Source organism: Podarcis vaucheri (genome assembly GCF_965113315.1).
Source record: "Podarcis vaucheri genome assembly, chromosome: 1".
Lineage (NCBI taxonomy): Eukaryota > Metazoa > Chordata > Lepidosauria > Squamata > Lacertidae > Podarcis > Podarcis vaucheri.
In genome coordinates this window covers 59,590,048-59,614,722 of record NC_138759.1, presented here as the reverse complement: position 1 = coordinate 59,614,722, position 24,675 = coordinate 59,590,048, and the positions used below count along the sequence as shown (strand labels likewise).

The 24,675-nt window shown below is 42.2% G+C and overlaps 1 protein-coding gene across 7 annotated transcripts in view; it reads left to right on the top strand.

Annotated features, from left to right (window-relative positions):
- LOC309534759 (uncharacterized protein) overlaps positions 1-15,365 on the top strand; it is a 90,612-nt gene extending 75,247 nt beyond the window's left edge. For 5 of the 7 annotated variants that reach the window (XM_082227102.1, XM_082227103.1, XM_082227106.1 and 2 more), the window contains 4 exons: positions 8,675-8,770; positions 11,205-11,300; positions 12,473-12,555; positions 15,181-15,365. In XM_082227102.1, the coding sequence (XP_082083228.1) occupies positions 8,675-8,770; positions 11,205-11,300; positions 12,473-12,555; positions 15,181-15,266 (361 nt within the window). In that variant the 3' untranslated portion in view covers positions 15,267-15,365. Of the gene's footprint in view, positions 1-8,674; positions 8,771-11,204; positions 11,301-12,472; positions 12,569-15,180 lie in introns of all 7 variants that reach the window. The other 2 variants (XM_082227104.1, XM_082227105.1) reach the window with 2 other exon arrangements.
- Positions 15,366-24,675: the final 9,310 nt, after the last annotated feature.

The window sequence follows — 24,675 nt, the reverse complement described above, 5'->3', positions numbered from 1 at the left end:
GCTTAGGTTGGACAGAATCCCAACTGAGATGGCAAGTTTGAATTCTGGGCTATACCTTTCCAGATTTGGGGCAAGAGGGGATATTTTTCATTGATACGTCATTGGAGAACATTTAGAATGTAGTTACTATCATTTCAGGATTAGAACTTCCAGAGCAGTAAGTGGGTTTTTACTGTCACGGCATGAACAACAAAGAGACTTATAGAATCTTGTCTTCACAGATTTATTGTAGTACAAGCTTTCATAGACTAGAACCAACTTCAACAGATACTAAAGTTTACACTGCAATAAATTTGCTAGTCTTTAAGGTGCCACAAGAGATTTTATTATTTCAGGGATAGGAGAATGCGACCTTTCTCCCTCTTCTTCTACTTGCATTTTTTTTTTAACTAAGAGGAACATAAGCAGGGCTTATCATGTCTAGCAGAGTAACTCCTAGTGACCAACCAGATCCTTCTGGGAAGTCCAGAAGCAGGACTTGAAGGCCATAGCCCTTCTGCTGTTGTTCCTCAATGACTGATGCTTAGCAGACAACACCCCTGGTCCTGAATATACCATATTTTTCGCCCCATAGGACGCACCTAGTTTTTTTTTTGGGGGGGGGAAATAAAGGGGGAAATTTTATTTTTCCCCCCCAGGTGCGGGGGCTGGCGCGGGGGAAGCCTGAGCTTCCCCCGACCCCAGCCCCCAGAACAGGCTGCCGCCCCAAGCCTTGCGCGCCCAGCGGGACCTCCTGCAGGGCACGCGAGGCTTGCCGACATCTGCCCGAAGCAGGGGGCGGGCTCCGCAGCTGGCCCCCTGCTTCGGGCTGCAGGCTGCCACCCCTTTTACAGTGATCACATGGCCAATGTACTCTATGGTCTGGTGACCTCCAGACTGAAGACAATTTAGAAACCTCAACAGATCAAAAAATGCAATGGCCAAATTACTGACCGGGTTAAGTCAAATACACCCTGTTTTAAAACAGCTGCACTGGTTGGCAGTTCATTTGCAGGCCCGATTCAAGGTGCTCAGTAACTTTGCCATTTAAAATATTGAACAACTTAGGTCAATAATATCTAGAAGGCTGTGCTCCATCTCTATTGACCTTCTTAGGTGCTGAGATCTGCAGAGGGGCCTCTCTTGGTAGTTCTGACATCCTCAGAAGTGTGAGGAAAGGCAGCCTGGAGGGGGTTTTTTTCTCTGTGGAACTCTCTGCCCACAGCAGTGCTTCTGCCATCTTTGCTGTACAGCTTTCACAAAGCACTGAGGACGCTGCTCTTTGCCCTTCCCTTTGACGGTTGGGGTATATTGTTTTGGGAGACGCACCTCTTTTCTTGAATGTGTCCTCTTCTGTTCCATTCGGGAAGTTTTTATTTGTTTTCATAATTGCAATAGTTTTATCTTTTTATTTAATAATTGTGCCCTGTTGTTGTAATCTGCCCTGGGACCCTGTCATGAAGGCCGGGCAGGAAACCTAAAAAATAAATATAACCCCCTTTTGAAGTCATCTGTGTTGTTGATCATCATCACATCCTGCAGCAAATTTCTAAAAATATTTGGAGGTTTAAACTGCATATGCAGCTCATTTAGCAATGCAGTTTGTTGCTCTGTGTGCAGGTTAATGTTTCCATTGTGGCAACATATGTGCTTTTCCATCCTATTAGTTCTTTGTGCCAAATAGCCTGTTCCAGGACATCAAACTTTAATTTAAACAGCAGAGAATCAATAAGCTGAGCAAATTGCCTATGGAAACCTATGAATCCAGTGCTTTTATGGACAATTCAAAGGGCACCTTTATTTGCCCTAATGTGTAGCCTGTACTCATCATTGGCTTTGTTTTGGTGAACATAGCAAAAAAACCTTGTTAGAGAATTTTGGTTGGCCCCACCAAACAGCTATATCCCATGTTTTTTTGGGAGAAACAATGGTTTTGAAACCAATACGTTTGCAGTGTAGATATGCCCTGAAAAAGACAAGAGTGCTTTCTCTGAATCCTGTGTAACTGGTCCAGTGAATGCTTTCTCATTTGTTCCCTGTTTTCGCATTTGTCTCCACAGCTATATTCAGAGTACATTAACATCATTATAAGTGTCATTTCACCAATAGTTATTATTGCAAAGTTTTGGCATATGAGAAGTGCCAAAAAAGAATTTCAGCATTCATCTTATAGAAAAAAATCTTGTAAATATGTGCTTTGCATCTGCTCAACATTTAACTGTCTTGAATAAGTGCCTTTAAGGTAATGCTCAAATAGTGTTTTACTCTGTCTCAGAGCATTTCAGTATAAGGAAACAACCCAGGATCATTTTGCCTGCAATTCTAGTCATGTGGGATGAATTTCCATTGAATTCAGTGAAGCATAATTCTAAGTAGACAGGTACAGAATGGCTTTGGTCCAAGAAACTTACATATATAGAGGCAGAATATATAAGGTAGTAGGGAACTGCAAGAGTGCTGTGCATACCAGTCCAGGCAGGACAATGAGTCAAGATGAGGGAATGTAGCATATTAAGAATGAGAGGAAATGAGAAATCAGTAACCACTCTAAGAATTTATAGGGGTTGGTAAGTTTATTTGGGCAAAAGCTGTGTGTTAAGTACCTAGCTGGTGTGGTAGGCCAAGTCTTTTCCCAGAAAAGTGCCCAAACGGCTATCTTCTATCTTATTTTTATTTATTGATTACATTTATTTCCCAAGGAGCTCGAGGTGGCATACGTGCTTCTCTCTATCCCCATTTTGTCCTTAGAACAACCCTGTGAAGTGGGTTAAGCTCAGAGACAGTGCCAGGCCCAATGCCACCCCATGGCTGCATGGGGATTGGAAGCCTGGCCTCCCAGGTCTTAGTCCATCACTCTAACCACTACACCACACTGGCTCCTAGGTCCATCTTTCTAGGTGGCTCCTCAAGTTATCCCCTTTCTCTGATCAGCCCTCAAGCACATTGTGTTTTCAGGGTAGCCGACAACAGTGTCGAAAAACAATATACAACAACACAGAGATAAAAACAACAGTAAAAGCAGCATAAAAATATACTCAAGGGTTTTAGCTATGTTGCTAGGTTACGTAGCAGGATTCTATGGTCAGTGGGCCAGGCAGCAATAAACAATTAGCCAGACCTGGCTTGTAGCCTACCATTGTTACCACTGCCGTACAAAAAGAGGGAGGCAATTCTGAAGATGGTTGCACATGATCCATTGGGGAAAGGTCAGGCTGGCTTAGAGCGTTTCGGCAGGAAAGGATATAGAATAAAACTTAAGTGTTTACTCTTCCCAGATCCATGGAGGGGAAAAACAGGGACCTGGTTGCTATTTTGCATATGTTTGCAGTGCACATATGTAAGGTGTTGTTCTGTTCTTGGTCACCTTCCAGGAAATTCTAAATACTTCACATTGGTTAGAGGGGAGACCTGACCAAGAACGTTCACTCTGTGATATACTGTAGGCTGCAGATCTAGACACACTTACCTGGAAATAACACCACCACCATTGATATCAGTGGGACTTACTACAAAGCAGGCATATATGAAATGGTTGTAGTTCTCTTTGCTAACGTATGTTGAGAAAAAACTGAACACAGATTTTTTTTTAAAAAAAATGAATTTTATTACTTCTTTCTGGATCTGAACAATTACATTATTCTCTGTGCTTTCTGTGTTTTCTACTGCTGGATAGCGTATGCTTTTTCTTCTGAAGGAATATTCTCACCCCATTATGAAATTGTAACTAAAAATGGCGAAGGAGCATAAATTGCTGTGTTTAAAAATAAAAGACTACGGGGAAAGGATGTGTAAGGCTTTTGCTCAGCTCATCAGCCACACTGAATCAGAAGCTGGAACTATCTCTTTCCCTCAGAGCACAGCTTATCCAAATCTTCATGGACAGAACATGAACGGACTCCGCCTTAATAAAAGGTTTTCCCCACACACAATCAAGCGAAGAGTGTCCCAAACGCATCTTATCCTTTGTGGGATACTCCCACAAATCCCTACAGTATGATATCCCTTGTAGACACATTTGGTTTTTTGGGTGTGTGCGCAATGAGACTCAAGAGGCAGATAGCTATGCTGCAAGCACAAAGCCTGCAGTACAGAGCAGGGACTGCTGTTCTGTGTGAATGTGTGCAGAGGAAAGAGGAAGAGAGACTGCACGGGGCTTCTCAAGACTTTGCCTTCACACTGCCGCCTTGTCCACAAAAGTGAAAGCAAAAGTGAGAACTGTGTATCTACTTAGCAAACTGATTACAGTATCTGTTTTGTCTTCAAAGTGGTAAAAAAATCGACTATGGAGCTCCACCAAGCCAGCTGTCAGTGTTTGAAAATGGGAACATGTGTTGAGCCATGAAGGGGTCCCTCATGTCTACCAGGGAATGGAGCAGGCAGAACTGTTGGCCCTGCTCTCTGGATGTCTATGCCTGCACCTGCACATAGGTTTCAATAATGCAGATGTCTGTGCCAGCACACGTCCAGGGAATGGGCTTAGCCGATCTTCTCTTTTTCTCTTTCTAGCAAACTACCATTACTATGCCAGGGAAAGGCGAAGTCTTTCTGTGTGAAGTCCCCAAGCGCCTCTCTGCCTCAGAGAGGTCACAGCTTCCTTCCTTCTTGGTCTTCAAGTTCTCACTTCAAAAGCAGAGACTTCCCACGAGAACAATTGTCCAATTATATCTGTGTAAAACAGTCAATAATCTATTTCTTTGCTGCTAGATAAAGCTGAGCAAATCTACTGAATCTATTGGGGGTGGGGTGGGAGAGTGTATTGAGGGCAGCTGACGCTCCACAATGACCCTTTGTTGAGCGGCAGAGAAAGAGGTTATCCCTGAAGGACAATGACTAGCAATCCCACAGGGAAGTTTTACCTGTTGTCTTGCCTGAAGGCTGATACAAATCCTGTGGTGGGCTTATTTATTGAAAATAGGTAGGCAGCAGGAGCTGGGAGATAATGACTTCTCTCACACGGATGCATGCTGGGTGTGCGGCTAACCTCTTTTGAGTGCTTCTAGAATTGCAAGCACTGCAGTCTACTAATGGGTAGCATAAACTGTAGCACTGGCCCTTGCAAAAAGGGGCGACTTGTTTTTAAAATGTGTTTAGCTCTTAACTGGGCTCAGGAGTAGGAAATTACACAATGGATGTTGAAATGCCGGCAGGGTGAGAAGTTGTCATTTGAGTAATGGATGCTTTATTTCCTGTTTTTGCTAAAAGCTAGAGCTCAGCATAATTAGCAGGCGAGAAAGCCAGCTTGGCAGCCAAACAAAAAAAGCACATTTTGGGGCTCCTGAGCCAATTAAAATTGTTTATATAGCCACTGAGCAATATTTTTCACCAAACAATTAGAGCTCGGAGTATTCATCATAACAAAGTTTGGCCAGCTGTTAAAGGGCCCGATTCTGTGAAATGCGAGCACAAAAGTCCATGGTGGGAACCAGCCAGTTCTTTCAGTACATTCTGCTGTGTTATGTTGAACTGACGATTATCTTTTGGTGGCACCATTTCAAGCAGCAGGCCCAGGAGCTGAGTAATCGAGTGATGATAGATTAAGTGAAGTTCATGCATGCGGAAACTGGCCCTGAAACTTGGTACATCAGGAGATTTCAGGGTAGAAGCACACAAGGGTTCTTTCAAGAGACAGACGCTGTCCACATGGTCCTTCCACAGTCCGTGCACTGCAGCACAGACACTTGTGTGAGTTAAGGCAAAGCCATGCAGATAGCCTCAGACTCAATACTTGGACCTAGTCCAGCTTTTTTCTCACAACTGTCCTTGAGGAGACACTAATTTAGGAAACAAAAAGTGTTACATAAACATCCCAGTGAAGAATTCAGTGAACACCATCACAGTAGCATCTCTCTCAGGAAGCTCTGGGCTGGTCCAGACATAGCACTAAATTATGGTTTAGCATTATGTGAATGAATTTGCACAAGCCTCAAGCTTGCAGCCTCCTCTCTTCCTCTAATATGGTCACCAGAAACACATGCTTCCATTTTTAAGCTAACCAAAGTTCTCTGTTACATTTGAGCTCAGGAAACTCTTCTTAGTTCAGGCCCACCCCTTGTGTTTGAGGCCATTATCTATGGTGTCTGAGCAGTGATGGCACTTTCACACAGGTTGTCACTTGATGCTGTTTTTGAGTTGTGAACATGGGTGTGTAAACAAGGTCTCAGACTGTGGAGGTCCCAGTCCAGCTCTAACAGTGTTCTGGGGCCCCAGTGCATTGTGGTTAATAAGGTTGTCAAATCTTGTCTCCAAAGAAAGCTACTGTCTTTAATTGCTGTCTGGAAGTATCAGAGCTGAACTGCAGGCAGTCACCAAGTGAGAGCCAGAAGCTGTAAGCCAAGAGTCAAGTCGGGGTCAGAGTCAGGAAACTAAACACACCATGAATGAGAGCTAGGCAAAGTCGGAACAGGAAGCCTTTATAGCCCTTCCTATTAAGAAAAGTCTGTGGTATCATGTACAGAATGTGTAGGAGCATAAGCAAATGCACTAACTGAATTGGTTTAGGAGTTTTGTGTGCATATTTATTTTGTTGTATTGATGCTCAAAGAAAGTTATATTAGGAAATCATTACAAGTGAGACCTGCAACAAAATGTTGCAGCATGGAATGCTGCTATTCAGTTTTCTGGCCAACCAGACATCCTTTCTTCCATTCCATTCCATTTCCATCACTCTCTCTCTCTCTCTTTCCTGTTCCCGCAACCCCTCCCAAGTCAGTCAGGATTCTATGCCTACTGAGCCTGCTCTGTCTTTATTAAGCTGTTTGGGGCATTTCCCCATTAGGTACCCTGCCCTGAATATTTTTTGAAACTTTGGGATTTCTTCCAAGTCTAATACCTCCCTCTTTGAGAATCATTTCACCATTAGTATATAGGAAAACTTATTTTTGCTCACTAGAGTCTACTCCATGGGATCCCTTAAGGAGGCTAGCTTGCCTCCTTTATTATTATGGAAGATCTAGGTTCAAATCCCCATTCAGTCATGGAGCTCATTGAGTGACACTGGGCCAGACACTATCTTTCAACCTAACTACTGTATTTTTTGCTCTATAAGACACACCAAACCACAAGATGCACCTAGTTTTTGGAGGAGGAAAACAAGAAAATAAATATTCTGAATCTCAGAAGCCAGAACAGCAAGAGGGATCGCTGCGCAGTGAAAGCAGAGATCCCTCTTGCTGTTCTGGCTTCTGGGATAGCTGCGCAGCCTGCATTCGCTCCATAAGACACACACACATTTCCCCTTACTTTTTAGGAGGGAAAATGCAAGTCTTATAGAGCAAAAAATACGGTACCTCACAGGATAGTCATCATGAGGGTAAAAGGGTAGAAAGAACAATGTTTGTCTTGAAGGTAGTGTGTGGAGATGACGATTCAACCAGTCAAGGAAATGCAGCTTCAGTCAACTGCAGCCAAATGGATGAGAGTAAACAGACATTTACTTCATACAAATGGGATTTGGTGCAAGTGAGGAGATGTGGTGGCAGCAGGACCCCGGCTTTGGTGGGAGGGAAGAGGCAGCAACTTCCTGTTTCACCTCAGGTGGCGAAAAGGGATAGGCCACCCCAAGCAGCAGGTACTGCAGTGCAAAAGGCATGTTAGAAAACAGAACAAAAGCACCAGCATTATAATCAGGAGAATGTAACATAATATTCCCCACAGCTAAGTACACCCCCAATCTCTGTGCACCGTCTGCACAGGTGTATGGCTAAAAGTGGCTGAATGTGTGCTCTTCTTTTTAGAAACACTTCGCCTTGTTGACTTAATCTGAGCTTAATATATTTGTTTGACTGTGTTGCATATTTTGCTTTCAAACTGGCATGGGAGGGGGAGCCCCAGGAAAGTTTGATCAACACAAAAACACCAGGTGGGTGTTTGTTAGTTTTGACTTGTTGCTTGCCTGGGAGCTCTTAGAGGGAAAGTTAGAAAAATCAAAGTGGGGGAACCAATGGTTTTGCAATGTCTTTCATAAGGTCCTTTCCCAAGAAAAGGGATTTCAGAAGGTTGTCCCTCGTGCTGTCTTGGGAAAGGTACATTCTGATATCAAACTTACTGACAGCCAAAGCCAAAAGATACTATCGCTGTAAATATTCTTGCTCCAACTTGAGAATTCCTGCTATTCATTAGGAATTTCCCATATCAAAAACCCCATGGCCTCATACTATCATTACATGATATGCTAATTATAGTGTTTATCAAATACCTAATTAGTATTCTGTGCTACCACTCTGTTAGGTACATTGCTACAGATTGATAGAAGAAAACACAATCTTTAATATTTTGCTATCACATTTGAGAAGGTACGTAGAGTACTTCTGGTTACACTAATATAACAACAATAATCCAAGCAACAAATGCTGATAAAAGAAACAAGTTCAGTATGTTTCAATACTGTGGAATAGTCCCATGTACAAAATGTTAAGACACCATTTTCAGTCCTCAGTGTCAGTTACCTTCAGGAGCCTTTACTGTCATAATGAAAGCAAAAATGGTTTTGGGCTGAATAACAATCTCTTATTTGGAAATAAGGGGGCGAGTGTTTAATAGCTTTGATTATTTTTAATCTAAATGTGGTATCAATCTGCTTTCATGAGAAATGAACTGATTTTGGTTTTCCAGTATTTCTTTGAGGATTACTTTATTACGCATTTACCTCATTTTGCCAAACTCCAGAATGATTCACAAAGAGCACATTTATTTTCAGATCCACAACCCAGAAAAGAGTTCAGGCACTGAAGCCACTGCTCCCTCCTCCAATAGTTAAGGACCTATGTTTTGGGAGAGGATTTATTCCAAACAGGTATGTACAATTGTTTAGCTAATACCTGGTTACTAATGGGGCCTGATGTAATCCTTCTCACTGTGTCAGCTTGCCAAACTAAATTAGCCTACCCATAGGACTAATAATAATAATAATAATAATAATAATAATAATATCCACTGAAATATCGTATGTCTCACTTTTATTAGGCAGGCAGGAGAATGCCCTTTTGTGTTTTAAAAATATCCTGGTGACTTTACTACAGATCCAATCACTCCAACCTCCCCATTCCATTTGTCACATTCTCCACTTACATACAGACTGCATTTGTAACACCATGATTGACTTCAACATATTGTGTATGTGCTAACAAGGGTCACAACTAGCTGGTTGATCCCACTGGACCTTCCAGCAGCTTTTAACATGGTTGGTTACCGTGTTCTGTTGAGCAGCTGAGAACTAGGTCCACTCCTTTCTGGAGGGTCTCGGAAGTTAATGATGAATTCCACAGAGCTCTGTTGTATATGGTGTATCTTTCTGTTTGAAGCCGCTAAGACTGATAATCTGAAGCAAGGTGTTATCATATCCTGATTAGAACCAGATCTGTTATTCTTTCACACCTGCTCAGGATTTATTGCATTTTATAAGCAAGCAGCTATTAAATATCTCTGTGCAATCACCTCCTTTTTACTTGCTTTGTGAATTCTTATATTCAGAAAAATAGTAATATATTTTAGCATGAGGGGTGGGAAGAAGTCTTGACTAAGAGGCAGAAGCGAACGTACCTGCATTTGGGTACAAATTATTATGTGCACATGATTTGAGTTAAAGAACAAAACCCACATTTTTACATCCATGGTAGTGGCGTTATTTATTAAATTTATATTCTCCAGGCATTTTACAAAATAATGGCAGTCAGATGTTTTCCACTAAACACTCTGCCAGCCATACAAAGGGTCTTGCAGCCAATTGGGTTAAAGCACTGTTGATTACTCACGATGCCCTTCCTGTGAGGACAGGCCCCGAAGTGTTGTCTTTTGATAACACTGGCTCCTTTAGAGCAATAATGCTGATACAGCTTCCTGTCTAATCGTAAAGCAATTACTGCACCTCCAGAGGGAAAGCACTTTAAAATGTCTAGGCTTAGCTTAGCTTAGACGGGATAGCCTTCCCTTGCTGGCCTTAAATGTCATTTCAAAATTGCCCATTTAGAAAATGTGTGACAAACCCACAAAGCAATGGATAATGGGCATAAGATCTGCAGCATCTTGATAAAATAAGCCCTTCTGCAAAGGTTGTTGCAGGAGGAGATTGCTGTGATTTCCTGCAAGTTTCACTTGGCTCGTGTAAAGCAAACTGGCATCTCTTCTGCAGCAGGTATGCACACTGGGGAGCCACAATTGGCTTCCAAGGGTGTGTGTGCTTTAGGATTGGCATATGACAATCAACATGTGCTTTGTATGGCGTTTCTTGTAAAGCAGGGACAGCTTGCCCTCCATTTGGCGTCCTGGTTCAATTTCCCCAAGCCAATTTTTCTGCCGTCCCCATACCTCAGGAGTTTTGGTGGCAGGGGCAAATTTCTTTTTAAAGTAGGCCCATTGCTAAAGTGGGGATTGTCCCGATGATGATGCACCCTCTTCCTGGTTATAAATTCAATAATGGAGGGCCTTTGTGCATGTGGAGGCCAGTTTAAGAGGAGGAGGGCACCTACTTTGACCATGCTCACCACCAGGTTAGCTGCTGAGCACCACAGTCAAGAGGTCTTTAGAGCCTGCTTGGTTCCACAACGGATGGAGCCTGTCTCAGGCTGAAACCCGCATTCCACAATTGTGGAATCAGTGCTACTTTTCTAGAAAAAGAGGTGCCAGAACTCACCATAAACATCTCCCTTACTCGCTCTTTCCTGCTGAAAAAAAGCCCTGTGTGGAATACAGTGGTACCTCAGGTTACATACGCTTCAGGTTACAGACGCTTCAGGTTATAGACTCCGCTAACCCAGAAATATTACCTCGGGTTAAGAACTTAGCTTCAGGATGAGAACAGAAATTGTTCTCCAGCGGCGCGGCAGCAGCAGGAGGCCCCATTAGCTAAAGTGGTGCTTCAGGTTAAGAACAGTTTCAGGTTAAGTACGGACCTCCGGAACGAATTAAGTACTTAACCCGAGGTACCACTGTACCCTCATTTGTTAAAACATTTCATTATGACATGACTATCATTGCTATAATGTGCATATGGGTACAGGATAAGAATGGATGATAAAATGTCCTCATTCTACTGGGTTTATCTGTGTTATGATTCCCTCACACACCCCTTTTTGGGTGGCTTTGGAGGGGGAGAAAGAAAACTGCATCAGGAGTCGAAGACTGCATACACATTACCATTTACTCTGGCTCCAGTGTGCTTCCACTGCTGGTGTCTGAAGTGATGTGCACACAACATTAGCCACAATGTGTGGCTAATATCCATCCTGTAGTTTCTTGAAAAAATGCTGCTGTTTGATGAGTCTTCCCTCAAGCCAGCTTCTATCTGATGACAATAGAAGTCACATTCACTTTCCAGTTAAGCTAAGGTATGTACAATTCAGACAGCAATTGCACATGCGCAGATAACAGCTTCATGAACAGGAGTTGGGGAGTTGCAGGTGTGGGGAAACAAAACAGATAATGCACACTGAGTGAAGTCACACACCCCTCTGGTGTCTACAGCAACATGTAATGACCGCTCCCCGCTTGAAATGGGGGGCGCCCTTTGCGTGGACGCGTGCAGCCCCTAGATCTGGAGCGGCTCCAACAGCATAGGCTTGGCTTCGCCTTCCCTCAGGTGGGATACCTGGAGGTCTCCGCCTACCTCAGTCAGTTGTCCAATCCCACCTGGGGGAAGCGTTGCCAAGGAGACCAGGCCAGGTAGGGGAGGGATTACCTGCCCACACAATAGAGGCAGGATCTTACCTAGGAATCCACACTTGCACGTTGTCTTGAGTCGTTATTCACATGACGGGGGGACCGTGCAGGATCTGGGGACTCCGCCTGTCCACGCAAATATGACTTGAAGCACATTAGGCAGGAAGGGAATGGCCTTGCTGAATTTAAGCTGCCATGTGTGGATAGATTAATTTGCTTCGTTTGGATTTAGAATAATAGAATCATAGAAATGTAGAGTTGGTACCATGAGGGTCATCTAGTCCAACCCCCTTGCTAATGTCTAGCAGGGTAGTGGCCTTCTGCAGTTTGTGTCTTCAAATCTTACATTCCTAGACATGGTGCATACAGATTATGTAATATATCGTCTGTAACATATCATTTGCATGTCAAGACCCCAAGGCCTCCCCCTATGTTGAAAAAGACACATTGTCACATTATATTAGGTTAATGGTTAATGGGCAAAATTTAGGCCACAACTTTATTGGTTACAGAATGTGAGCGGTATTGGCTTAGGCAGTGGACTGAACCAACTATATCTGACTTCTGCCCGCCGTGCAGGGAGTCCAGGAAGGGTCAACCACCAATAGGGGGAGTCCCGCCAATGTAAATCGACTCAAGCTCCCCCAGGGTTCAAATTGAGGGCTGATTGAGGTTGATGAAGCAATGTCCCATTTGCCCTAATGGACCAGTCTTCCCTGGACACTGGGAAACCACCATCGAATGAAAGCAAGGATATAGAAACCGGCAGCATTGTGTGGGAGGTGAATACGTGGTCTTGTGGGTGTATGTCATCTGATATTTGCTTAATTGCTTGCTCCAGGAGCCATGAACGCAAGCATCTCTACGTCAGGCCAAGGCATGAAGTTCTGAGCACTCTGCTGGAGGACTCTCTGGACAGAAGGGGTGTGTATCTGGGGTGAGAGAAGAACTGTATCACTGAAGCAGAACAGAGAAAGGAAATGACTCAATCATCAAAAGGCCCTCCTTCCTCCGGGGAACTGTCCCTAATCAGTATTAGTCCCTTACAATAATACTATTTTAGAAGCACTGTGAACCAGAGCACTGCGTAGCCATGTAAACTGCTTCCTGGATTTGCCAAACAAAACACCGTCCGGCAATTAATAGAATTTTGCTATTAGCCCCGCTATGATAAAGCAATGCAAACTTTGCACGCTAACCGTACAGCCGTTCTGTTTTAGAAGGACATTGCTTACCGTGTGTGTGTGTGGTCATGCAAGGGAAAAAATGAGAGCTGCTTGGATTTTGTTTGGCTTAAAACATTGTGGCTATGGAAATTGTCCTTGTTACCCTTGCAAGAGTTATTACAAAGCTTCCTCGCGGGAATTCCCTGATTAGTCACCGCTTTAGCTTGGATAGTTTGTAGCGCATGCCAAGGATCCAGTAAAAGCTCTACCTTTTTGTGTTTGATAATGAAATGAGGCTGTGCCAAAAGTTGGCAATAAAAAATGTAGGCGAAGCAACAAGCACACCATAGCTCTGGGACTGGGAATATTACTGAGACATGGTCCTTTATAATTAACAGTGATTAGACACAGAAACAGATGTGCAGCACCTCTGAAACAAATGAACTGTTTGTTCTTCTTTAATGCAATAGAAGGAAATTTCAACAAAGTGAACAAAAACAGAGGCTGCCTTCGAGCTTCTCCTACATTTTCTTTGCCCCCCCCCCTTCATAATCAGCAGTCGCTCCTTCTGACCAAGATGGTGCCTCATGTGTCATGGGGCACTTCTGGACTGTCACTATTTTCAGGTGGGATCCACGTACCAGCAAATTCAAGTTGTACAATTTGTGCCCTAAACCTGTTTCCTCAAAAAAAAAAAAAATGGACTCTTCCCGATACGGAAAGTGACAGGAAAATGCACTGAAAGAACACTCTCGTTCTCTAGAGTAGGAGAACACTTGCTTGAGGCAATGACACTTATAACCTCCCCGCAAACAAACCACAATGGATGTTCAATAAATAACACTCAGGTAAAAATACCAAGGGATCTGCTTTTACATCCATTCCAATAGCCTTAGGATTCTTGAAGGCAAGCCCAGTGGCATGGTGATGCTCCCAGGCTGACCTGAAAGGTGTCTGGATCATCTTGGCAAGTAGAACCCTTAGGGAGGCCTCTCTGAACCTTGACTCACCTACTTCATAATGTCTAGCAGATGATCAGATCTGAAGTAAGAAACCGCTCATACAACCATTTTTTATGTGTTGAGGCTAACAGAACGGCTTTGATTATTATTGATAGATATAAATAAATGATAAATGAAGTACACTTGTTTTGTGTGTGATTTTGGGAATTGAAACTGTGGCTGTGCAGACACCATACAATTAAACTAACCCCCCCATGCAAATCATGGGAACTGATTTACCACTCACAGAGCTGCAACTCCCAACACCCTTAACAAACTACACTTCACAGGATTCTTAAAACGGCATGTCCTTTAAATGTACCATATGCACATAGCCATAGTTGTGTGTGTGTGTGTGTGTGTGTGTGTGTGTGTGTGTCCCCACTTTCCAACCAGTCCTGGTCCCCAAAGAGTCTTGTGAACATTTAAATATCTCACTTCACTGTATCCCTGAAATATAGAAGTCAGGATGTGGTAAGTGAGGCTCTGGAAACAGGTTGAAATCATTCAAGATTTCTCCAGCATATGAAAATGCACTGGAAAAGCATATTTGGAACATGAAAAGCAGTAGTCTGATTTGGCCCTAATCATGATTTTACACTATAATATTATCATATTATAATGTAAAATCATGATTAGGGCCACATTATGAGGGAGTGACACATTTATATTATGATTTGTTTACCTGAGGCAGACTTCATGACGAAAACCTCTACCTAGCATTTAGTGAGACAGATGAACAATTGTGATTTCCCTTGGCCCACTTTGTATTTGAATACCGTTGACGTTACAGGAGCAATTGAGCATAAAGGAGAGTGTCACCTCTTACAATTATCATACTATTTAATTTATTCAAAAGCATTTATAGCTCAAAAATCTCTAAGCAATGTGTACATGGTAGTGAATATGGTTACTGACTCGGTTCAGACATCATGCCACACCTTGCTTTGAGCTTCCCAACATACAAACTATGGTACAGAACTGTTCCTGCTTCTGGGGTACAATTCAGATATGCCAAACTATAGCTAGCACAAACCAAAATTTGCAAAACCACTTCTGTCTGTGTTTATGATTCTTCTTTGCTGTTTGATCACAGACTACGGTTTGAAAACTTGAACATTTCCCCAAACCATAGTTGTGATTTCTTCACAATGTTTTGGAGTGATACCTGAGTTGAGTCTGTGGGATCCAGCTGCATCACCACAAACTCCATGTTATAAGATGATTATCATTTGCATAGACTGTATGAAAACTTTATCTGGTGATATGATTTCAGGAGTGATACAATGGCCAAGAGGAGTCAATTAGGGCAAAGCTGAATGCCTGTGTTGCAATATCTGGCGATTTAATTAAAAAATAATGATGATGATGTTTTCTTCCAGAACTTCCTGCTTCTGAAGTGAATAAAGACTTTAGCAGCAAAGAGATTACAATTAAGCCTGGTCCAGAGGACATTATGAGACAATGAAGGGGAAGTCTGAATGAAGAGCTGCAGGAAGAATCTGGCGAATCCGTAGCCTCTTTCTATCATAGTTCTGTATGCTATTAAAACACAATAGAAAGGCCACCTTCTGAGGTAGTTAATATTGGTATTCCTGTTGGCAAATGCTGGACATATACCATTCTGCATCCTAACGAGGGCTTTCTATTTGCTTCACTACATAAATCACTTTCCTGATTTCTTCTTTGTCATTGCAGTGCATGACTACTCTGAAACTGCCCACTGTTCTCCTGGTGTTTTGAATGTAGTCTAAATACCACTAGTAGGTTAGTTGTGACACCCAGAGTCAAGCTTGAATTCTACTTGGTACCCATCCATCTCGATTTCTGCCAACCACATTCTCAAATTTACTGTTTGATTGTCTGCCAAGGATCCCAGAAAGCCAGCTGGATTAGTAGTGACTTGTCCCAGTGCTACTTCAGCAAAGCATACTTTAACAAAATGTTTCTTTTTCTTGCAACAGTAGCAAACAGAATCCTTTGCTAGGCAGAATCCTGCCACCGATATTTTTCCTCCCTGTTTTGTGAGTTTTGTGTGGTGGACTGTCCCTGTAGCTGTGACTTTCTCTTCAGAGTATGAATACTGTCAGTGTGAGGGTGGGGGTGGGGAATGCTGCTCCTTTTATGAAGGTCTAATGGTGGACTCTTTACACTCTCTCATGCTACTTCACAGTGATGAACGCTTTTTCCAGGGTAAGTCTCTCATCCAATTGTAGTTTTTTGGACGCTTTTGAGTTTTCTGACATCCACAACAATTGTGTCTCTGATCATCTCACAGAGGAGGATATCACATTCACAACGCTCAGCTAGGGAATACAGAGAGGTAATAAAATCATCCATAGGTTCATTTCCCTTTTTCATACGAGTATTAAATTGTGCCTGTCCATCAATCACATTGCTCCTCACAATGAAATGTTTTTCGAAACTTTCCACTACTTTATTGGATTTCTTTAACCCTACCTCGCTTAGCTTGAATGACATCTGCCCAATCCTTCATTAGATAAATGAGTGTATTAATCCCCTCTTTGGATTTGCTTTTTAACCCTGAAGCTAGCCGGAGCTTCTCATATATGTGCCTCCATCTGGGTCACTCACCAGAGCGGGGACAGTTAACATGGCTCCCTCCAGATGTTGCTGGACACCAATTCTCATCATCCCTAACAATGGGCCATGTTGGTTGGGGCTGACAGATGTTGTAGTCCAATAGCCAAAGGGCGCCATATTGCCTACCCTTATACTATAGTCAGATGAAGCTTCCCAAGCTATAGGCCTCTTCCTCACCATTGCTGATCCTGATATGCCAAGCTGTCTCTAGCACCATTCTTTTTCAGTCAGTTTGTGGGTGTGTGGAATCCACAGTACAGTACTGCCTCCATAAGTTATATGGGGTTCTTGATCAAGGTATCGCTTTCTCTTTGCGCTTCACTCCAAGAACTTTCCTCATTCTGCCCTCTTCACTCCACAGCCAAAACTTAAGAGGACAATCACTGATTCACATTGTATTTATATGGATGACTTTATCCCTCCTGGCCCATCATCAAAATCTGATTTTGGAAGGAGGATGCTTATTCTATTTTTTTTAAATCAATGTTTGGTTTAGGATAGGGGAATCATATGTCCCATTTTACAAGTTTCCTCATTTTACTACTCCAGTTCACAAATCATCACACAAACATCAGGAGTCTGCATTCAACTGTGTATGAAAATCTTCACACACATGCCTCTGTGGAACAAACCGCTATTTTTGCATGGGTACATGTGGCTGTCACAAAAGGTAGCATAATTTCAGAAGGAGGGCTGCATTCAAAGATTTTGAGAAACACTGCACTAGTGCAGTCTTTAGATTCATATACTGATTACTGATGGCTGCTTTATGGTTATATTTGGTGTGGCAATTTTGCTAATTTATTATAGATGCTATTAGAAAACAGAGCTAATAAAAGCCATCATGGCAGGAGCCTAGAGGACCAGCAACATAAGGGCCACATTTCAGGCCTTTTGGGGCTTTTCATTCTGTTCTATAAGAGAAATGTCAAGTTTTATTAAACACCATTGGTCGTCACAAACATGGGAAACAAACACCATTTTATATACAGCTTATATGTCCTGTGAAAGGGACAGTATTGCAATTTATTATAAATGACTCCCTGCACAATGCAATGTATTGTGCAGGATAAATTTACACCTAAACCTTTGGGTTGCAAGGGCACACACAGCAACCTTGTGAGTTAAATCTCTCCCAGGTATCAAATGAATGGTTTTATCACTACCATTCAGGAATGAAATGTTGTCAAGAAGTTCCTTTAGAATCCCCCCCCCCAGAAGAGAACAAGAAAGAGGAATATGATACCTATAACAGAATGTCCTTCATGTTTCCAGTGCCACTAATACATATGTGTCAACTCACAGGGACTTTACCATTCCTATGAGAGCTGGCATGCAAGGATGGGAGTGTAGTTTATTTTAAGCTAGAAAGCCAAGATCTACCAAGCAGAGCCAGGTGCAAAAGGTATGTGGTTAGAATTGAAGAACAAGGTGCCCCTGAGCACATTTTAAGTCTGGGAATTTCTTTTCCATACCAGAACTGGACTGAGCTTCTTCTTCTTTGGCGATCACTCGTAGCCAAGTAAGATTGTCTTCCATAAACATGGTTTTAACAATGAGTCCGTAAGTGAGCTTACAGTCCTTTCATTGTTAACTCAATCTTTCTGCATTTTGGCAGCCTGAATTAAGGGTGTGCATGTATTTATTTTGGTTGTTGATTGTTGAAAAAATTGGAAATCAGAAATACTTGCCAATCTACATGTCACTGAAATCACTACTAAAGCTCGCTCCCCGCCCCCATTCTATTGCATGCCGCATTTTCCTATCAAAGAGAGGAAAGGGAAAACTGCGCCCAACACATAGCACACTGGAGTAATTTGAACATGCCAGGGGGCAGATGAGTGCTCTTACAGTCAAGTCTAAAGTTTGGCTCTCCAAAATTGTTTCATAGGCTTTGTGGCTTGTTATAAGCTATAGGCAATTTATCACTTGCAGGGATCTGATTTTTGCCTTTAGAGAAGAAATGCCAATCCACTGTTTTAGGAGGGCCAAGTATTTCCAAAGGGAAATAGATTCCAGTGGGTAGCTGTGTTTGTCTGACGCAGTCGAAATAAATTAAAAAATTAAAAAATTGTCCAGTAGCACCTTAGAGACCAACTAAGTTTGTTCTGGGTATAAGCTTTTGTATGCATGCACACTTCTTCAGATACCAAAGAATCTGAAGAAGGGTGCATGCACACGAAAGCTCATACCCAGAACAAACTTAGTTGGTCTCTAAGGTGCTACTGGACAATTTTTTATTTATTTAATTTATTTCAAAGGGAAATAGGTGCACGTTATATTGCCTTCAAAATTAGCCATTAGAAGTCTTTTATTGGCTTAACACTGAAAATATTTCTCTAACGCAGTTCAAGCCTGCTTAGTGTGCCTGGGTGGAAAACTTCATGGGAACCCAGGATATACAGTGGTACCTCGGGTTACAGACATTTCAGGTTACAGACTCTGCTAACCCAGAAATAGTACCTTGGGTTAAGAACTTGGCTTCAGGATGAGAACAGAAATCGTGCGGCAGCGGCATGGCAGCAGCAGGAGGCCCCATTAGCTAAAGTGGTGCTTCAGGTTAAGAACAGTTTCAGGTTAAGAACGGACCTCTGGAACGAATTAAGTACTTAACTCGAGGTACCACTGTACTGCCTTGAACTCAGTGGGAGAAAGCAGAAATATAAATAAAATAAACCAGGAATGAACAACTGGGTGACCTATAGATGTTGCTGGACTTGATGGGGATTGGAGTTCAAGATCAGAAGGGTACCAGGTTGATTTCCCCTGCAATAAATAAATGCAATGGATGACACTAAAGATCAGGGATGGATGAAGAGGTTGATCTCACCATACATAATATTTTTTTCCTTTTGATCTGTGTTGCTCCTTTATCTTCATCTCTTTGAAATGAAAACAGCTGGGTTCCAGGTTTTTTGCATGCCTTAAATTCCACATCCTCTGGAACAGGGGTTAGCAACCTTTTTCAGCCGGTCCACCATCCCTCAGACCATGTGGTGGGCCAAACTATATTTGGGGAAGGGGGAAATGAACGAATTCCTATGCCGCACAAATAACCCAGAGATGCATTTTAAATAAAGGGACACATACTACTCATGTAAAAACACCAGGCAGGCCCCACAAATAATCCAGAGATGCGTTTTAAATAAAAGGACACATTCTACTCATGTAAAAACACGCTGATTCCTGGACTGTCCACGGGCCAGATTGAGAAGGCGATTGGGCTGCATCCGGCCCACGGGCTTCGGTTGCCTACCCCTGCTCTGGAAAGACCCTCAGGTGGCACAGTGGGTCAGTGGGTTTGGCTCTTAACCAGAAGGTCAGTGGTTCGAGCCCACTCAGAGATGGCTGTGGGCAAGACTCCTGCATTGCAAGGGGTTGGAATAGATGACCCTCGAGGTCCCTTCCAACTCTACAATTCTATAATTCTATGAAATCATGAACTTTTCAGGTGGTTTGGCATGGGAAGAGATGGCCATATAGGACACACAAGGAGACATCTCCAAGTACTTTAGCAGTACTGTATTTGCAAACACCAAATGCACAATTTCAAAATGATCTCCCTCATCTGTGTTGATTAAACATACTGATTAAATAAAACAGATGAGATTCTACAAATTCCATACTAGTTTCTGTGCCGTCTCTCACATTCAGTCCCACATGTGTAGAAAGAAGACAAGCACAATCCTGCTTACAGTCATGCACATGGCACAGGAATTGCTAACTGACTGAAGGACAGCTTTTGTGGAAGGCATCCACATGGTGTCAGCATGTTTATTATCTGCAGCACCATGATAATGAGACAACAGCTATCCCTCCTCCCATACATCCTGTCACCCCAGCAGTGAGGATAAGAAAACAGCAAAGGAAAGGAAAAGACTTTGTGGTCAGACTGGGAGTGGCATTTCTCCCAACCCTCCTCTCATTATCACTCTCAACACACAAATACTTACCATGAAAAGAGGAGTTGCTAAAATGATACCAACTGAAGTAGGATCCAAAAAAGCAGTTATCATGTTGTTGTTCTGAACAGAGAAGAGGACACTTTCTCCCCTTTGCAGCGACAAAACGGAAGCTGGGCAAACTAAAACCCCACCTGTACTCTACATTTAAAGTGGTATTATACCACTTCACTCATGACTTCCCTCAAAGAAGTATGGGGGTTGTAGTTAATTAAGGCTGCTGAGAGCTGTTAGGCAGGCATAGGAAACTCAGCCCTCCAGATGTTTTGGGACTACAACTCCCATCATCCCTGACCACTGGTCCTGTTAGCTAGGGATCATGGGAGTTGTCGTTCCAAAACCTCTGGAGGGCCAAGTTTGCCTATGCCTGCTGTTAGGAGATCCCTACTTCTCCCACAAACATAGTTCCTAGAGTTCCCAGGGGAGAGGGACTGATTGTTTAACCACTTGGAGAAGTGTAGCCATTATCATTTAAAGTGGTGTGATACTGTTTTAAATGTATTGTGTAGAGGGACCTAATTCTATAGACAAAGTCAGTGCTTTTTTCTGGGGGGACACAGGGGTACACCTACCCCTAAACATTTTGTGAAACTAAGTTTGGCCTCATTGAGGGGCAGTATTTCAACATGAGTAGGAAAATGAGAGAACCCCTAAACATTTTTTAAAGAAAAAAAAAGCACTGGACACATTTGATGTTGAGCTCTACAACCCTAACCTCTACTTGTATAGTGAGGTGTAAGAATGTGTTTCAGCAAAACAGGCATATGCAGACTGTACTATGATAAGGGGAAAAATGTATGTGGCTTGGCAGTTATCCATTTTTAAAAACCATTTCTATCAGCATTCAGGCCTTAATCTCAGCAACTTTTGATACCTTTGACCAGGGTATCCTTGTAGGGCAACTCTGAGTTGGGTATTGGAGGCACAACATTGCGGTGGTTCCACTCATATTTAGATGGATGGCTCTGTAAGGTGGTTCTGCAGGAGCACTGTTCAGTTCTAAAGGTTCTCCAGAAGAGGGTTCTACCCATTTAGGCCCACACTGGTTTCCAAGGGTCAACACAAAAACAATTATTTTTCCAGAAAAGCTGCCACATGCAACAAAATCAAGGCATTAAGATGGTCCAAGCATTCTAAAAACCACTGCATTGTGATTTCAAATAATTTGGATACGAAGCACATGACTATTTGCAGATTTGAACTGTCTGCAGAGAGACAGAATCAAAAACAGAGACTAATTTACATGACCCGTTGAAAAGGGGACTCAAATTGACTTTTGTGCATTTTAGAACCTTGAATTTAGCCCTGTACACTGCACTCTGGAAGCTCAACCTGACCGAAATAGCTCCCTGCAAATCTAACTGGGGAAGGGGATGTGTAGAGGGAATGGCCTTAGACTTAACACATCGGAAGGTTCAGATGTATCAAAGAGCAGTGGGACACCAATTGGATGCAACACTTAATAAGGCAAATGTTCAAAGCGGCACGCTGCAGTTACTGCACTCCCAGGACATCAAACTGAGCACACAATGTATTTTTAGAAACAAGCTGATCTATGAGCCAGATGTGAGGAGGAGCTGCCTCCGTGATCTGGACAAAGTTTCATTTGTGCGAAAGTTGTCGCTTGGTCGCAAGCCGCATCCAATTGCGACACAGAGAACCTCAAAACAAAGATGCCATGTTTTCTGAAGGTCAACGCCTGATTTTATCATTTAAGCACTGGTGCCACCTGGAGGCCACTAGAAAAAAACATTGGATTTCGCTGGAGAATAAATGAGCTCCCTGCTCATTTCATTAATGAGGCACAGTACTACCAGCTGCTTTCACTAAGCTGATTATAGCATTTCAAAGAGGAAAGACAATATGGTGGCACAAAACAAGTTGTTTACATTTACTTAGTGTCCCTCATTATTTAACTCAAGGCCTATCTGCAATCAAGGGCCATTTTCAACAAGACCGTCATTGAAAATTATTGAATTAAACGGCAAATACACTGTGCTAAGTGCAGAGTTAGGACATAAGGCTATGACACTTTAAACCCAGCAGCCATGGACCATTTAGCACCTGCTCATTGCTAGGATTCCTGCAAAGTATGCCTTGGGGAAGAACAGCAGCTCATTGGTAGAACAGATGAGTGGCAAGTAGGTGGTTCTAGATGCTCTCATTGTCATCCCCAGGTAGGCTCTGTCTGAACACCTGCAACACTGCTACCAGCCAGAGTGGACAATACTGGCATTGAAGTCTCGGTATAAGGCAGCTTCCTATGCTGGATGAGATGGATCTTGATCAGATCTAGCAAGATATTTCATTGTTGAGCAAAGAGTGCTTAATCAGGATGTCTTAGCACACAGTGGTTATCCCATAACTGGCTAAGGAAAACCTGAGTATGCTGAGAATTTAAAAATGCATCAGAAGATCATGGCTGGAGTGCTTTCAAAGCAGACCATGTAAGACTGAAGTCCCCTCATCTTGGCTTTAAATGCTCATTGATCACTTCCACACAGTAGCCTAAACACTTGTGGAATTTTACACAAGATAGAAGAGTCCCTAAGGAGTCCCACGAACCATTCATTAGCTGGAGTTCCCGTTTCAGTGTTTCTAAGAGATTAAAGAAAAGCCACATGTTATATATGCAGCATATTTTAAATCTCCGAATATAGCTGAAGTCAAATTGTCCAGGATACAAGAACTGGAAACTTAGTACAAAATTATGTCAATGACTTCCAAATATTCTTCACTGGACTTTGGAACTAGACACAAGATAATGAAATTATTGATTCCAAGCAAACATTATGGATGTCAAGCAAACCCTTGGGAGCAAAAGGCTTTCAGACATCTTGTATGTAGCTAGGAAGAGGAAAATTTATCTGGCTCTACCTATCATTCACACTAAAATAACTTGAAAACTAAAAGTCAGCTTGCAAACTGATGAAAAGCTGAACTATATTGTTGCTGAATATTCTGAAGCTTAGCTGCCAGCAACTGTCTTTAACAGTTCTCAAGGTCATGGGCCAATATTTCTCCTGAAATGAAAATTCATTAGCCTTTGAATAGGTTAGTTATAATGTTCAATTATTTCCCTCACAGAGCTCTCACCCTCTAGTGGCTGATAGGCAGAATATATTGTCTGTTTCTTCCTATTTAAATTAAACTGGATACAAGCAATTGAGTTGATTGCTTTGAGGTGAAATTACTTTTTAATTCCTTCGATTTATTTACTACAAGGGCAGCTAAACAGAGCTTAGTTACCGTAGGAAGTACAGGCTGTGTGTGAATGTGCATGGTTTTAGAACAAAAGCAGCAACATATAGTGCAATGTAAGAACCATTTACTTATGCCAACTAATGAAGTCTAAATTTAGAATTATACTTGTTCCCATCACTGGCCATTAGAGATGGACAAATCTGTCAATTCTGGTTCTGTCATATTCTCATTTTTCCAATCGTAAATTCAGTTCTCCACATTCTGCATCAATTCTTGCTTTAAAAAAAAAATACTCCTAAAATGTGATTTGCATTTTAGTGTGAAATTCTAATAAACACATTTCACTATGCAACTTTGACTAATGTACACATTTTTGCAAGAAATTTCCCCTAATATAACGCATTTTGGTATGTTATTTTCACCAATATTATTAGGCACATTTCTCTCTAATATATACATCTTTGTAAATGTTTGGTTGCAGAACTGGGTTGTGAAGTTTAGAGAGGTGTCAATTTTGAAGTATAGCTGTGTTCTAGCATATATATTTTTAAAATATCATTATCATTATTAATGGAGCAAACAGTGTGTAACAACTGTGTCACTCTTTACAATAAGGGTGGGGGTGGAGGCAAGGTTTTAAGCCACCCCTATTACAGTTGGGTTACTAGAGAAATGAGATGTAGGCCAGATGTCAGACCAAAACGAGAGAAAGGCTTCGTGCTGTACCCTTTCGGTTGGTTTATCGTTATTAACAAAAAATGATATCAGACTGCCATAGATTTATCAATTTTGATTCCTCAACCCCATGCCTTTCTCTGTTCCTGCTAGTTGCCAAGTCTGTTGTACCACTTTTTAAGGAAGATGGAAAGGAGAGCTAAAGTCTATTTGGGGGCATTTCTTTGGTTGATAAACCTTTTTTATGTGACTGGGCAGGTTAAGCCAGAAGCCCCTCACTTTTTCACACTCTCACTGAAGGTGCAAATATGACCCACGAGTTTCACAACTCACCAGCATTTTGGTGAAAGTGAACGATGGAAATAGCTGAGCCTGACTGCAGTTAAGTGCAATAAATCAGTTTCGACATACCCTCCCATGTAAGAGCTGACG